General features: G+C 42.0%; 3 protein-coding genes and 2 pseudogenes across 3 annotated transcripts; 2 read left to right on the forward strand and 3 right to left on the reverse strand.

Moving 5' to 3' along the window:
• Positions 1 to 463: 463 nt before the first annotated feature.
• LOC139562531 (keratin, type I cytoskeletal 50 kDa-like) lies at positions 464 to 2,928 on the reverse strand (annotated as a pseudogene).
• On the forward strand, positions 2,500 to 5,506 carry LOC139579499 (uncharacterized). The gene is made up of 2 exons (XM_071408210.1): positions 2,500 to 2,946; positions 3,968 to 5,506. Exon 2 carries the CDS (start codon positions 4,142 to 4,144, stop codon positions 5,162 to 5,164), a length of 1,023 nt encoding a protein of 340 aa, XP_071264311.1. The 5' UTR covers positions 2,500 to 2,946; positions 3,968 to 4,141; the 3' UTR covers positions 5,165 to 5,506.
• A 908-nt stretch (positions 5,507 to 6,414) lies between these two features.
• Positions 6,415 to 7,898, reverse strand: LOC139562594 (keratin, type I cytoskeletal 50 kDa-like; annotated as a pseudogene).
• A 584-nt stretch (positions 7,899 to 8,482) lies between these two features.
• Positions 8,483 to 11,455, forward strand: LOC139579492 (uncharacterized). The gene is made up of 2 exons (XM_071408195.1): positions 8,483 to 8,895; positions 9,917 to 11,455. The coding sequence occupies exon 2, from the start codon at positions 10,091 to 10,093 to the stop codon at positions 11,111 to 11,113; it is 1,023 nt and encodes a 340-aa protein (XP_071264296.1). The 5' UTR covers positions 8,483 to 8,895; positions 9,917 to 10,090; the 3' UTR covers positions 11,114 to 11,455.
• Positions 11,456 to 12,366: 911 nt separating this feature from the next.
• On the reverse strand, positions 12,367 to 13,819 carry LOC139579503 (keratin, type I cytoskeletal 14-like). Its single transcript, XM_071408218.1, has 5 exons — positions 13,705 to 13,819; positions 13,297 to 13,494; positions 13,137 to 13,199; positions 12,810 to 13,033; positions 12,367 to 12,710 (listed from the first exon to the last, which is right to left on the reverse strand). Exons 2-4 carry the CDS (start codon positions 13,443 to 13,445, stop codon positions 12,913 to 12,915), a joined length of 333 nt encoding a protein of 110 aa, XP_071264319.1. The 5' UTR covers positions 13,446 to 13,494; positions 13,705 to 13,819; the 3' UTR covers positions 12,367 to 12,710; positions 12,810 to 12,912.
• Between the last annotated feature and the right edge of the window lie 286 nt (positions 13,820 to 14,105).

The following is a 14,105-nucleotide window of genomic DNA, read 5'->3' on the forward strand; positions in this document are numbered from 1 at the left end:
AAGCAAATCAGATGGCACAATTATTTTTATGGATAGCTAGAGGCACGCTCCAACACTGACATAATTTACAAACGAACCCTGTGTGCTTCATGAGTCCGCCAGATCAGAGGCAGTAGGGATGATCAGGGATGTTCTCTTGATAAGTGTGAATTGGACCATTTTCCAGTCCTGCTAAGCATTCAGAATTGTATTTTGGGTCTCAGGGAAAATGAATAGAGTAAAAAAGTACCTTATTTTCTTTAGGAATGTGGTGAAGTAAAAGCTGTCTAAAATATAAATAGTGAAGTACAGATAACACAAATGACTTTGGTATTTTACATAACTGCCGGCTAGGTATGTGATTTCATGGTCATTTTTACAATTCTTAGTTATAACAGACAGTTTATTGCACACTAGTACTATGGCACTATAGACATGTTTGCTCTGAGATACAGAATGAAGATACCAGTAATCACAGACAAGGTAATTTGATCATTTTAATCCTTCAATCACCAGCAGTACTGTAAGGTTCACAATATCATAATAAAGAAGAATTTGAATGGACTTTTACGCACATATATCACGCTTCCTGAGTATTATACCTTTATAATAGATTCACTAGAACTCACACTTATGTTTAAGATGTAACAGGTTTATCTTGAAAATGAATGGAATTAATTTTTGTAGAGATAAAGAATAGCTTGATTAGTTAATTTAGCTGGGTTGACCCTTGCCATGACTAGAACCTCATTCGGTGTGTGACTAGGTATGGCATGAGACCACCTCACCATATCCTTTATCACAGATACCACCGTGGAGCTGCTACTGCTGCAAGACAAACAGGAGAGAAGGTGAGTCACAAACCTATATCTTGTATTTTTCATTTTATTTTTTTAAATTGTTTAATTATTTAATTTAAAATATTTTCCCACCACATTGATTCTCCTCTATCCACCATGGTCACTGTCTTGGTTGTGGTGGAGGAACTTCCACTGATGTTACTGCAAGACAAATAAGATTGTACCGCTACAAAACCTACAGCATATCATCAATTTTTAGTCCAAACAGTTTTCCCACTTCAGGTCCAGACTCTCCATCCTCCATCGTAGTGATCACGGTTGTGGTTCTGGTGGAGGATGACGACATTCTGCTGTTACTGCAAAACATATAAGAGCAAAGTAAGTAAATTAAATTAAAATACCACAGGGCATCAAAACCTTCATTACTGTAATGTTATTTCACTTCAAACATTTTCCCACCTCAGACTTGCCCCTCCGTCCACCATTTTCCCCATCTTAGTCATGCTGGAGGACATTCCACTGCTGCTAGACAAATAAGAGAAGAGATAGATAAATTAAACATTCACAGAGCTTCAAAACTTTTATTCATATTTTTTTTTAAATTAAATCGTTCATGTACAGCAGTCTCCTGTACTCCGCGATCTCCATCTCCAGCCTGGTCTTGATGTCCAGCAGCATCTGGTATTCGTGTCCCTGACGCTCCAGGTCAGCCCGGAGACTTCCCAACTGTTCCTCCAAGCTGGTGACCTGCATCTGATAACTAGACATAGTAGTGTAATGTCTCTGTCTCAAAGAGGTTACCTTCCAGGGATGCTTTCTGTGACCGAAAGGAAAAACAATGAGTTTAAAGCATATGGTATGGATACATCATGTGATTTCAGGTGGACAGCAAGAAATGTGAATGCTGTATCACTCCACTCTAAAGTCATCTGAAAAGTTAATGCATGCTTTGAATGTCTTTTCAACACAACAGAATAAATATGTTTTTGCATTGGGGGACGTTGTCTGTCCTTTTCTACTATCCCACCATGCTCAACAAGGTCTGGAGCCCAATCTGCAGAGCCTGCAGCGTGCTCTTCACATCTCGTATCTCTGTGGAGAAGCTCTGCAGGGTCACCGTGCTGGTCATCACCTCCTTCGATAGTATCTCATTCTGTGAAGAAAAGTGAACATCAATCAAAAATCCAAGAATGACAAGATAGGACTGTTAGGAGTTGTATCATATAAATAGACTATCTATTCAATTGTTCTAGTTTCATGAATAGGACATTGTACCTAACAGTAAACACAGGGACTATATATATATATACACTACTGTTCAAAAGTTTGGGGTCACTTAGAAATTCCCTTGTTTTTGAAAGAAAAGCACATTTTTTGTCTATTAAAATAGATCAGAAATACAGTGTAGACGTTGTTAATTAGGGCCCATGAACCGCTAGCAGGACACCTATGACAACATCCGGTGAAATTGCAGAGCGCAAAATTCAAAATCGTAATATTAAACATTCATGAAAATACAAGTGTTTTACATAATTTAAAAGCTTAACTTCTTGTTAATCCAGCCGCGTTGTCAGATTTCAAAAAGGCTTTACGGTGAAAGTGTAACCGATGTGAAATGGCTAGCTAGTTAGCCGTGGTGTGCGCTAATAGCGTTTCAATCGGTGACGTCACTCGCTCTGAGGCCTTGAAGTAGTTGTTCCCCTTGCTCTGCAGGGGCCGTGGCTTTTGTGGCGCGATGTGTAACGATGCTTTGTGGGTGTCTGTTGTTGATGTGTGCAGAGGGTCCCTGGTTTACGAGCGGAGTCCATAGATCAGTGGAGAGAATGATACAATGTTGCGAGTCCCACGGATTGATAGCAATATATGAAGCCAGATGAATGCAAGCTGCGCGCGCATTTCCATCAGACGACGGAAGTGCACAGCAGAAACATAGAGGAAAAGCGTCAAGAGAGTGAAAACGAAGCAGAATTAGTCAATGAGAGAGAGAGAGAGAGAGAGGGGGAGAGGGAGGAGAGAGGGAGTAAGGAAAAGAAAGGAGAAAGCAATACGGAGGCTGCAGGGTTGCTCGGTCGAGGTGGACGTGGCGGGTCCGGTTCAGTTTGAAGCCAAGCAACTGTGGCAACAGCGAGCCGAAGGCTAAAAAAGCCATGAATCGGAGAAGCCGCAGGTAGCTATTGCTAGCTTGCTGTTTTAAAAAAATACTGATTTCCTTCTTTTTCCACCTCTTTCTCATATGCCAGTGTGTGAATGTGCATGGCCCAACACAGGTTTCGTAATTCGACACAATTTATTTAGTTTAACGACACTTGCCTAGTACTACCTGCAAGGGTTCAGGATGCACGCTCAAAGTGAATAAAAAAGTAGTTAGTAACAGTACAGTATAGCCGTCTCACTTTCTTTCCTTCCTAGCTACATGTCATCGAACTAGTTAGACGCATCTGTAAAGCTAGCTAGCAGCATCGACGTTAGCGATAAACAAGATGGCCACTGGCTAGCTAGTTAGCTAGAAATGGCATTTTGCCCTGTCTTTGTATGATTGTAGTCAGCTGGTAAACTGAAATATGCCTTTTTAAAATTATGCAAAGAGTTGGCTGGTGAAAAAAATCCCCTCCGAAAAGTTTGTGCTGGTTGTAAAGCGCTTCATATGTCACCCAATAGCTTGCTTATTGCCATCCTCAACCAACTGGGTGAGAAAAAAAATCACCGCCAGATTCTTGCAGCCAACTAGTGCATGATGTGCGTGGCGGGTTTGTCATTCTACCTAGCTGGTCAGAACATGCAGGTATTGCATGAACACTCATGTTGAAGCTTACATTGAAGTCCTTAATTTTGGTAGCATGTGATGTTTAGATTTCAAGGCGAGTTATTGTATAGTCATCGAATTGATGAGCATGAATGTTGTGAAGTTAGAAGTAGCCAAAACTATTTCAGGACGTTTGGCTGCCAACCTCTCACCAGCCATCATTAAAACTTTTCGAGATACAAAATACAAACAGTTCTCGAAGTTTGCACATCTCTATTGTCATTGCACATCTGTGTGTGTGTTTTCTCATACATAGGTGTGTGTGTGTTTTCCCAACTAGGCCTATCAGTTACATTACCCCTGCTATATTCTAATTGAAGTGAGGACAATGGGTTATATTTTTTTAACTGAATTATTTAATATCCCTTGTCTTCTGTCATTCCAGGGGCTTCAAAGATAGGTTTTGCTCCTAACCCAAGGAAGAAGGCTTGGCATCAGAACAAGCTGTACTGTCAGAGGGACACTGAAGTGGACCAAGGCTCTTTTCAGGGCAAAGTTGTACTATTCTCTGATCCATTACTGGAACTACTGGAGACGGGTGCATAAGGACTCTGCAGCCATGGCAGAGTTAGAGACAGAGTGCATTACGCTAGGACTCGACACGCTGCATGCATCAGAGTGTGGCTCGCCACCGCTGGATCCACTTCGGCCTGAGTGCACTTCGCCAACCCTCCACCTGCTCTCGTCCGACTGCAGTACGCCCACGCTCGGCACGCTAGCGGCAGAAATCGCAGAGCCCATGGTCATGCTGCCCTGCGTGAAGACTGAGCCCGCAGACGACCTGGACCCCATCCGCACCGTGGACCTGTCAGAGATCCAGCCACTGAGCACGGCGGAGCTGGGCCACGAACAGATCAAGATGGAGATCAGTGGGTTGGACTACATCAAGTCTGAGCACCACGTCCATGACCTCCACTGCTTCCACAGCTCCGAGTACGAGAGCGACTCGTATTCTATGAAGTCTCACTACGAGCCCAGCCTGGTGTTCGACTACATCACCCACGTGTCCGACAGCCTGGACTACATCAGGTCAGAGCAGCACGCTGACCTGCAGTGTTATTACACCACCGAGCTCGGGGCCATCAAGACTGAGTACGAGCCCAACCTGATGTCCAGCCACATCAAGACCGAAATGAGCCTAGAGTCCATCCACATGGCCGAGCTCTGGACTGAGCTAAACAAGCTCAGCTATGACGGGGTTATGGAAGGCCATAGGCTGGACAACGAGTTCCCTGGCGCAGGAGGCCTCTACGAGCTGCAGTCCACCCATGCTGGCAAAGGCCCAGGCCCAGGCCACACTAAACCATGTACTGGAATTCACGAGAAGATACATTCCGGGGTGAGGCCATTCGGCTGCACACAGTGCGGTAAGAGCTTTGGCCGTTTGGGACATCTTAAAGCACACCAGCAAATCCACCCTGGGGAGAGACCTTTCGACTGCCTCCAGTGTGGGAAGAAATTCAGCCAGTCAGGCCATCTCAAAGCTCACGAGCAAATTCACAAAAGAGAAAGATCAGACATGAGCAGCTCCAGCAGCAGCAGCAGCGGTGGCAGCAGCAGCCGCAGTACTGATAGTAGCTAAATACCTTTAACCTCTTAAGTATTATTCCTTTTTTTATATATAAATACTATTTATATATATATGTTTTTCCTTACACTTTTCTTACGTTTTTCATACCTTTTGTGCTTTTTGAGTTATGTTCTTTGGGGGTCAACTTGACTGATTTGCTATTATGCAAATGTCTGTATGTTGGGATCAGTGAAGTTACTGAGGGACTTATAGAAAACTTTGTATCTCGTCTGATCTGTGTTGTAGTGAGTGCCATTCCAGTTTCTTTCCTCCAGAAAAATCACTTATTGATAACATGTAATTCCTAAACCATGTACTGGAATTCATTATTAAAGAAACTAATGCAACACCAAATCTCTCCTTTCTTTTGTCTCGTCCTGAATTATGATATTGTCTACCGGAGCGGCAAATGAATCTCTTTACTAGAACATTGGTAACAGGTCAAGACTGAATGTTGTACCACAATTGCACACTACTGTATCGCCACAATGCTCATTATTATAGAAGTGTACAAAGCTGAGAAAGTAGTATAGATACTGGTAGCACTGTAGTAAAAATGGGTACTGTAGTATTTTCATTGTAGAGAAGATGACTCCAACACTCCCATATGTTGTTTGTGATCACCATCACCTCCCTGCTAGCAGGGGTGGAAAAAGTACCCAATTTTTGTACTTGAGTAAAAGTAAAGATATCTTAGTAGAAAATGACTAAAGTGAACGTCACCCAGTAAAATATTACTTGAGTAAAAGTTTTAAATATACTTTATCGAAAGTATAAATGATTTCGAATTGCTCATATTAAGCAAATCAGATGGCACAATTATTTTTATGGATAGCTAGAGGCACGCTCCAACACTGACATAATTTACAAACGAACCCTGTGTGCTTCATGAGTCCGCCAGATCAGAGGCAGTAGGGATGATCAGGGATGTTCTCTTGATAAGTGTGAATTGGACCATTTTCCAGTCCTGCTAAGCATTCAGAATTGTATTTTGGGTCTCAGGGAAAATGAATAGAGTAAAAAAGTACCTTATTTTCTTTAGGAATGTGGTGAAGTAAAAGCTGTCTAAAATATAAATAGTGAAGTACAGATAACACAAATGACTTTGGTATTTTACATAACTGCCGGCTAGGTATGTGATTTCATGGTCATTTTTACAATTCTTAGTTATAACAGACAGTTTATTGCACACTAGTACTATGGCACTATAGACATGTTTGCTCTGAGATACAGAATGAAGATACCAGTAATCACAGACAAGGTAATTTGATCATTTTAATCCTTCAATCACCAGCAGTACTGTAAGGTTCACAATATCATAATAAAGAAGAATTTGAATGGACTTTTACGCACATATATCACGCTTCCTGAGTATTATACCTTTATAATAGATTCACTAGAACTCACACTTATGTTTAAGATGTAACAAGTTTATCTTGAAAATGAATGGAATTAATTTTTGTAGAGATAAAGAATAGCTTGATTAGTTAATTTAGCTGGGTTGACCCTTGCCATGACTAGAACCTCATTCGGTGTGTGACTAGGTATGGCATGAGACCACCTCACCATATCCTTTATCACAGATACCACCGTGGAGCTGCTACTGCTGCAAGACAAACAGGAGAGAAGGTGAGTCACAAACCTATATCTTGTATTTTTCATTTTATTTTTTTAAATTGTTTAATTATTTCATTTAAAATATTTTCCCACCACATTGATTCTCCTCTATCCACCATGGTCACTGTCTTGGTTGTGGTGGAGGAACTTCCACTGATGTTACTGCAAGACAAATAAGATTGTACCGCTACAAAACCTACAGCATATCATCAATTTTTAGTCCAAACAGTTTTCCCACTTCAGGTCCAGACTCTCCATCCTCCATCGTAGTGATCACGGTTGTGGTTCTGGTGGAGGATGACGACATTCTGCTGTTACTGCAAAACATATAAGAGCAAAGTAAGTAAATTAAATTAAAATACCACAGGGCATCAAAACCTTCATTACTGTAATGTTATTTCACTTCAAACATTTTCCCACCTCAGACTTGCCCCTCCGTCCACCATTTTCCCCATCTTAGTCATGCTGGAGGACATTCCACTGCTGCTAGACAAATAAGAGAAGAGATAGATAAATTAAACATTCACAGAGCTTCAAAACTTTTATTCATATTTTTTTTTTAATTAAATCGTTCATGTACAGCAGTCTCCTGTACTCCGCGATCTCCATCTCCAGCCTGGTCTTGATGTCCAGCAGCATCTGGTATTCGTGTCCCTGACGCTCCAGGTCAGCCCGGAGACTTCCCAACTGTTCCTCCAAGCTGGTGACCTGCATCTGATAACTAGACATAGTAGTGTAATGTCTCTGTCTCAAAGAGGTTACCTTCCAGGGATGCTTTCTGTGACCGAAAGGAAAAACAATGAGTTTAAAGCATATGGTATGGATACATCATGTGATTTCAGGTGGACAGCAAGAAATGTGAATGCTGTATCACTCCACTCTAAAGTCATCTGAAAAGTTAATGCATGCTTTGAATGTCTTTTCAACACAACAGAATAAATATGTTTTTGCATTGGGGGACGTTGTCTGTCCTTTTCTACTATCCCACCATGCTCAACAAGGTCTGGAGCCCAATCTGCAGAGCCTGCAGCGTGCTCTTCACATCTCGTATCTCTGTGGAGAAGCTCTGCAGGGTCACCGTGCTGGTCATCACCTCCTTCGATAGTATCTCATTCTGTGAAGAAAAGTGTGAACATCAATCAAAAATCCAAGAATGACAAGATAGGACTGTTAGGAGTTGTATCATATAAATAGACTATCTATTCAATTGTTCTAGTTTCATGAATAGGACATTGTACCTAACAGTAAACACAGGGACTATATATATATATACACTACTGTTCAAAAGTTTGGGGTCACTTAGAAATTCCCTTGTTTTTGAAAGAAAAGCACATTTTTTGTCTATTAAAATAGATCAGAAATACAGTGTAGACGTTGTTAATTAGGGCCCATGAACCGCTAGCAGGACACCTATGACAACATCCGGTGAAATTGCAGAGCGCAAAATTCAAAATCGTAATATTAAACATTCATGAAAATACAAGTGTTTTACATAATTTAAAAGCTTAACTTCTTGTTAATCCAGCCGCGTTGTCAGATTTCAAAAAGGCTTTACGGTGAAAGTGTAACCGATGTGAAATGGCTAGCTAGTTAGCGGTGGTGTGCGCTAATAGCGTTTCAATCGGTGACGTCACTCGCTCTGAGGCCTTGAAGTAGTTGTTCCCCTTGCTCTGCAGGGGCCGTGGCTTTTGTGGCGCGATGTGTAACGATGCTTTGTGGGTGTCTGTTGTTGATGTGTGCAGAGGGTCCCTGGTTTACGAGCGGAGTCCATAGATCAGTGGAGAGAATGATACAATGTTGCGAGTCCCACGGATTGATAGCAATATATGAAGCCAGATGAATGCAAGCTGCGCGCGCATTTCCATCAGACGACGGAAGTGCACAGCAGAAACATAGAGGAAAAGCGTCAAGAGAGTGAAAACGAAGCAGAATTAGTCAATGAGAGAGAGAGAGAGAGGGGGAGAGGGAGGAGAGAGGGAGTAAGGAAAAGAAAGGAGAAAGCAATACGGAGGCTGCAGGGTTGCTCGGTCGAGGTGGACGTGGCGGGTCCGGTTCAGTTTGAAGCCAAGCAACTGTGGCAACAGCGAGCCGAAGGCTAAAAAAGCCATGAATCGGAGAAGCCGCAGGTAGCTATTGCTAGCTTGCTGTTTTAAAAAAATACTGATTTCCTTCTTTTTCCACCTCTTTCTCATATGCCAGTGTGTGAATGTGCATGGCCCAACACAGGTTTCGTAATTCGACACAATTTATTTAGTTTAACGACACTTGCCTAGTACTACCTGCAGGGGTTCAGGATGCACGCTCAAAGTGAATAAAAAAGTAGTTAGTAACAGTACAGTATAGCCGTCTCACTTTCTTTCCTTCCTAGCTACATGTCATCGAACTAGTTAGACGCATCTGTAAAGCTAGCTAGCAGCATCGACGTTAGCGATAAACAAGATGGCCACTGGCTAGCTAGTTAGCTAGAAATGGCATTTTGCCCTGTCTTTGTATGATTGTAGTCAGCTGGTAAACTGAAATATGCCTTTTTAAAATTATGCAAAGAGTTGGCTGGTGAAAAAAATCCCCTCCGAAAAGTTTGTGCTGGTTGTAAAGCGCTTCATATGTCACCCAATAGCTTGCTTATTGCCATCCTCAACCAACTGGGTGAGAAAAAAAATCACCGCCAGATTCTTGCAGCCAACTAGTGCATGATGTGCGTGGCGGGTTTGTCATTCTACCTAGCTGGTCAGAACATGCAGGTATTGCATGAACACTCATGTTGAAGTTTACATTGAAGTCCTTAATTTTGGTAGCATGTGATGTTTAGATTTCAAGGCGAGTTATTGTATAGTCATCGAATTGATGAGCATGAATGTTGTGAAGTTAGAAGTAGCCAAAACTATTTCAGGACGTTTGGCTGCCAACCTCTCACCAGCCATCATTAAAACTTTTCGAGATACAAAATACAAACAGTTCTCGAAGTTTGCACATCTCTATTGTCATTGCACATCTGTGTGTGTGTTTTCTCATACATAGGTGTGTGTGTGTTTTCCCAACTAGGCCTATCAGTTACATTACCCCTGCTATATTCTAATTGAAGTGAGGACAATGGGTTATATTTTTTTAACTGAATTATTTAATATCCCTTGTCTTCTGTCATTCCAGGGGCTTCAAAGATAGGTTTTGCTCCTAACCCAAGGAAGAAGGCTTGGCATCAGAACAAGCTGTACTGTCAGAGGGACACTGAAGTGGACCAAGGCTCTTTTCAGGGCAAAGTTGTACTATTCTCTGATCCATTACTGGAACTACTGGAGACGGGTGCATAAGGACTCTGCAGCCATGGCAGAGTTAGAGACAGAGTGCATTACGCTAGGACTCGACACGCTGCATGCATCAGAGTGTGGCTCGCCACCGCTGGATCCACTTCGGCCTGAGTGCACTTCGCCAACCCTCCACCTGCTCTCGTCCGACTGCAGTACGCCCACGCTCGGCACGCTAGCGGCAGAAATCGCAGAGCCCATGGTCATGCTGCCCTGCGTGAAGACTGAGCCCGCAGACGACCTGGACCCCATCCGCACCGTGGACCTGTCAGAGATCCAGCCACTGAGCACGGCGGAGCTGGGCCACGAACAGATCAAGATGGAGATCAGTGGGTTGGACTACATCAAGTCTGAGCACCACGTCCATGACCTCCACTGCTTCCACAGCTCCGAGTACGAGAGCGACTCGTATTCTATGAAGTCTCACTACGAGCCCAGCCTGGTGTTCGACTACATCACCCACGTGTCCGACAGCCTGGACTACATCAGGTCAGAGCAGCACGCTGACCTGCAGTGTTATTACACCACCGAGCTCGGGGCCATCAAGACTGAGTACGAGCCCAACCTGATGTCCAGCCACATCAAGACCGAAATGAGCCTAGAGTCCATCCACATGGCCGAGCTCTGGACTGAGCTAAACAAGCTCAGCTATGACGGGGTTATGGAAGGCCATAGGCTGGACAACGAGTTCCCTGGCGCAGGAGGCCTCTACGAGCTGCAGTCCACCCATGCTGGCAAAGGCCCAGGCCCAGGCCACACTAAACCATGTACTGGAATTCACGAGAAGATACATTCCGGGGTGAGGCCATTCGGCTGCACACAGTGCGGTAAGAGCTTTGGCCGTTTGGGACATCTTAAAGCACACCAGCAAATCCACCCTGGGGAGAGACCTTTCGACTGCCTCCAGTGTGGGAAGAAATTCAGCCAGTCAGGCCATCTCAAAGCACACGAGCAAATTCACAAAAGAGAAAGATCAGACATGAGCAGCTCCAGCAGCAGCAGCAGCGGTGGCAGCAGCAGCCGCAGTACTGATAGTAGCTAAATACCTTTAACCTCTTAAGTATTATTCCTTTTTTTATATATAAATACTATTTATATATATATGTTTTTCCTTACACTTTTCTTACGTTTTTCATACCTTTTGTGCTTTTTGAGTTATGTTCTTTGGGGGTCAACTTGACTGATTTGCTATTATGCAAATGTCTGTATGTTGGGATCAGTGAAGTTACTGAGGGAGTTATAGAAAACTTTGTATCTCGTCTGATCTGTGTTGTAGTGAGTGCCATTCCAGTTTCTTTCCTCCAGAAAAATCACTTATTGATAACATGTAATTCCTAAACCATGTACTGGAATTCATTATTAAAGAAACTAATGCAACACCAAATCTCTCCTTTCTTTTGTCTCGTCCTGAATTATGATATTGTCTACCGGAGCGGCAAATGAATCTCTTTACTAGAACATTGGTAACAGGTCAAGACTGAATGTTGTACCACAATTGCACACTACTGTATCGCCACAATGCTCATTATTATAGAAGTGTACAAAGCTGAGAAAGTAGTATAGATACTGGTAGCACTGTAGTAAAAATGGGTACTGTAGTATTTTCATTGTAGAGAAGATGACTCCAACACTCCCATATGTTGTTTGTGATCACCATCACCTCCCTGCTAGCAGTGGTGGAAAAAGTACCCAATTTTTGTACTTGAGTAAAAGTAAAGATATCTTAGTAGAAAATGACTAAAGTGAACGTCACCCAGTAAAATATTACTTGAGTAAAAGTTTTAAATATACTTAAGTATCGAAAGTATAAATGATTTCGAATTGCTCATATTAAGCAAATCAGATGGCACAATTATTTTTATGGATAGCTAGAGGCACGCTCCAACACTGACATAATTTACAAACGAACCCTGTGTGCTTCATGAGTCCGCCAGATCAGAGGCAGTAGGGATGATCAGGGATGTTCTCTTGATAAGTGTGAATTGGACCATTTTCCAGTCCTGCTAAGCATTCAGAATTGTATTTTGGGTCTCAGGGAAAATGAATAGAGTAAAAAAGTACCTTATTTTCTTTAGGAATGTGGTGAAGTAAAAGCTGTCTAAAATATAAATAGTGAAGTACAGATAACACAAACGACTTTGGTATTTTACACAACTGCCAGCTAGGTATGTGATTTCATGGTCATTTTTACAATTCTTAGTTATAACAGACAGTTTATTGCACACTAGTACTATGGCACTATAGACATGTTTGCTCTGAGATACAGAATGAAGATACCAGTAATCACAGACAAGGTAATTTGATCATTTTAATCCTTCAATCACCAGCAGTACTGTAAGGTTCACAATATCATAATAAAGAAGAATTTGAATGGACTTTTACGCACATATATCACGCTTCCTGAGTATTATACCTTTATAATAGATTCACTAGAACTCACACTTATGTTTAAGATGTAACAGGTTTATCTTGAAAATGAATGGAATTAATTTTTGTAGAGATAAAGAATAGCTTGATTAGTTAATTTAGCTGGGTTGACCCTTGCCATGACTAGAACCTCATTCGGTGTGTGACTAGGTATGGCATGAGACCACCTCACCATATCCTTTATCACAGATACCACCGTGGAGCTGCTACTGCTGCAAGACAAACAGGAGAGAAGGTGAGTCACAAACCTATATCTTGTATTTTTAATTTTTTTAAATTGTTTAATTATTTCATTTAAAATATTTTCCCACCACATTGATTCTCCTCTATCCACCATGGTCACTGTCTTGGTTGTGGTGGAGGAACTTCCACTGATGTTACTGCAAGACAAATAAGATTGTACCGCTACAAAACCTACAGCATATCATCAATTTTTAGTCCAAACAGTTTTCCCACTTCAGGTCCAGACTCTCCATCCTCCATCGTAGTGATCACGGTTGTGGTTCTGGTGGAGGATGACGACATTCTGCTGTTACTGCAAAACATATAAGAGCAAAGTAAGTAAATTAAATTAAAATACCACAGGGCATCAAAACCTTCATTACTGTAATGTTATTTCACTTCAAACATTTTCCCACCTCAGACTTGCCCCTCCGTCCACCATTTTCCCCATCTTAGTCATGCTGGAGGACATTCCACTGCTGCTAGACAAATAAGAGAAGAGATAGATAAATTAAACATTCACAGAGCTTCAAAACTTTTATTCATATTTTTTTTTAAATTAAATCGTTCATGTACAGCAGTCTCCTGTACTCCGCGATCTCCATCTCCAGCCTGGTCTTGATGTCCAGCAGCATCTGGTATTCGTGTCCCTGACGCTCCAGGTCAGCCCGGAGACTTCCCAACTGTTCCTCCAAGCTGGTGACCTGCATCTGATAACTAGACATAGTAGTGTAATGTCTCTGTCTCAAAGAGGTTACCTTCCAGGGATGCTTTCTCTGACCGAAAGGAAAAACAATGAGTTTAAAGCATATGGTATGGATACATCATGTGATTTCAGGTGGACAGCAAGAAATGTGAATGCTGTATCACTCCACTCTAAAGTCATCTGAAAAGTTAATGCATGCTTTGAATGTCTTTTCAACACAACAGAATAAATATGTTTTTGCATTGGGGGACGTTGTCTGTCCTTTTCTACTATCCCACCATGCTCAACAAGGTCTGGAGCCCAATCTGCAGAGCCTGCAGCGTGCTCTTCACATCTCGTATCTCTGTGGAGAAGCTCTGCAGGGTCACCGTGCTGGTCATCACCTCCTTCGATAGTACCTCATTCTGTGAAAAAAAGTGTGAACATCAATCAAAAATCCAAGAATGACAAGATAGGACTGTTAGGAGTTGTATCATATAAATAGACTCTATCTATTCAATTGTTCTAGTTTTATGAATAGGACATTGTACCTAACAGTAAACACAGGGACTATATATATATATACACTACTGTTCAAAAGTTTGGGGTCACTTAGAAATTCCCTTGTTTTTGAAAGAAAAGCAAATTTTTTGTCTTTTAAAATAGATCAGAAATACAGTGTAGACGTTGTTAATTAGGG

The sequence above is a fragment of the Salvelinus alpinus genome, chromosome 1 (genome assembly GCF_045679555.1).
Source record: "Salvelinus alpinus chromosome 1, SLU_Salpinus.1, whole genome shotgun sequence".
Classification (NCBI taxonomy): Eukaryota; Metazoa; Chordata; class Actinopteri; order Salmoniformes; family Salmonidae; genus Salvelinus; species Salvelinus alpinus.

Coding starts and splice junctions, on each gene's coding strand:
- LOC139579503 (XM_071408218.1), bottom strand. CDS start 13,445: ATGTCTAGTTATCAGATGCAGGTCACCAGCTTGGAGGAACAGTTGGGA. Junction 13,200..13,296: donor GCGGAGTACAGGAGACTGCT/GTACATGAACGA, acceptor TTTGTCTAGCAG/CAGTGGAATGTCCTCCAGCA. Junction 13,034..13,136: donor GACGGAGGGGCAAGTCTGAG/GTGGGAAAATGT, acceptor TATGTTTTGCAG/TAACAGCAGAATGTCGTCAT.
- LOC139579499 (XM_071408210.1), top strand. CDS start 4,142: ATGGCAGAGTTAGAGACAGAGTGCATTACGCTAGGACTCGACACGCTG.
- LOC139579492 (XM_071408195.1), top strand. CDS start 10,091: ATGGCAGAGTTAGAGACAGAGTGCATTACGCTAGGACTCGACACGCTG.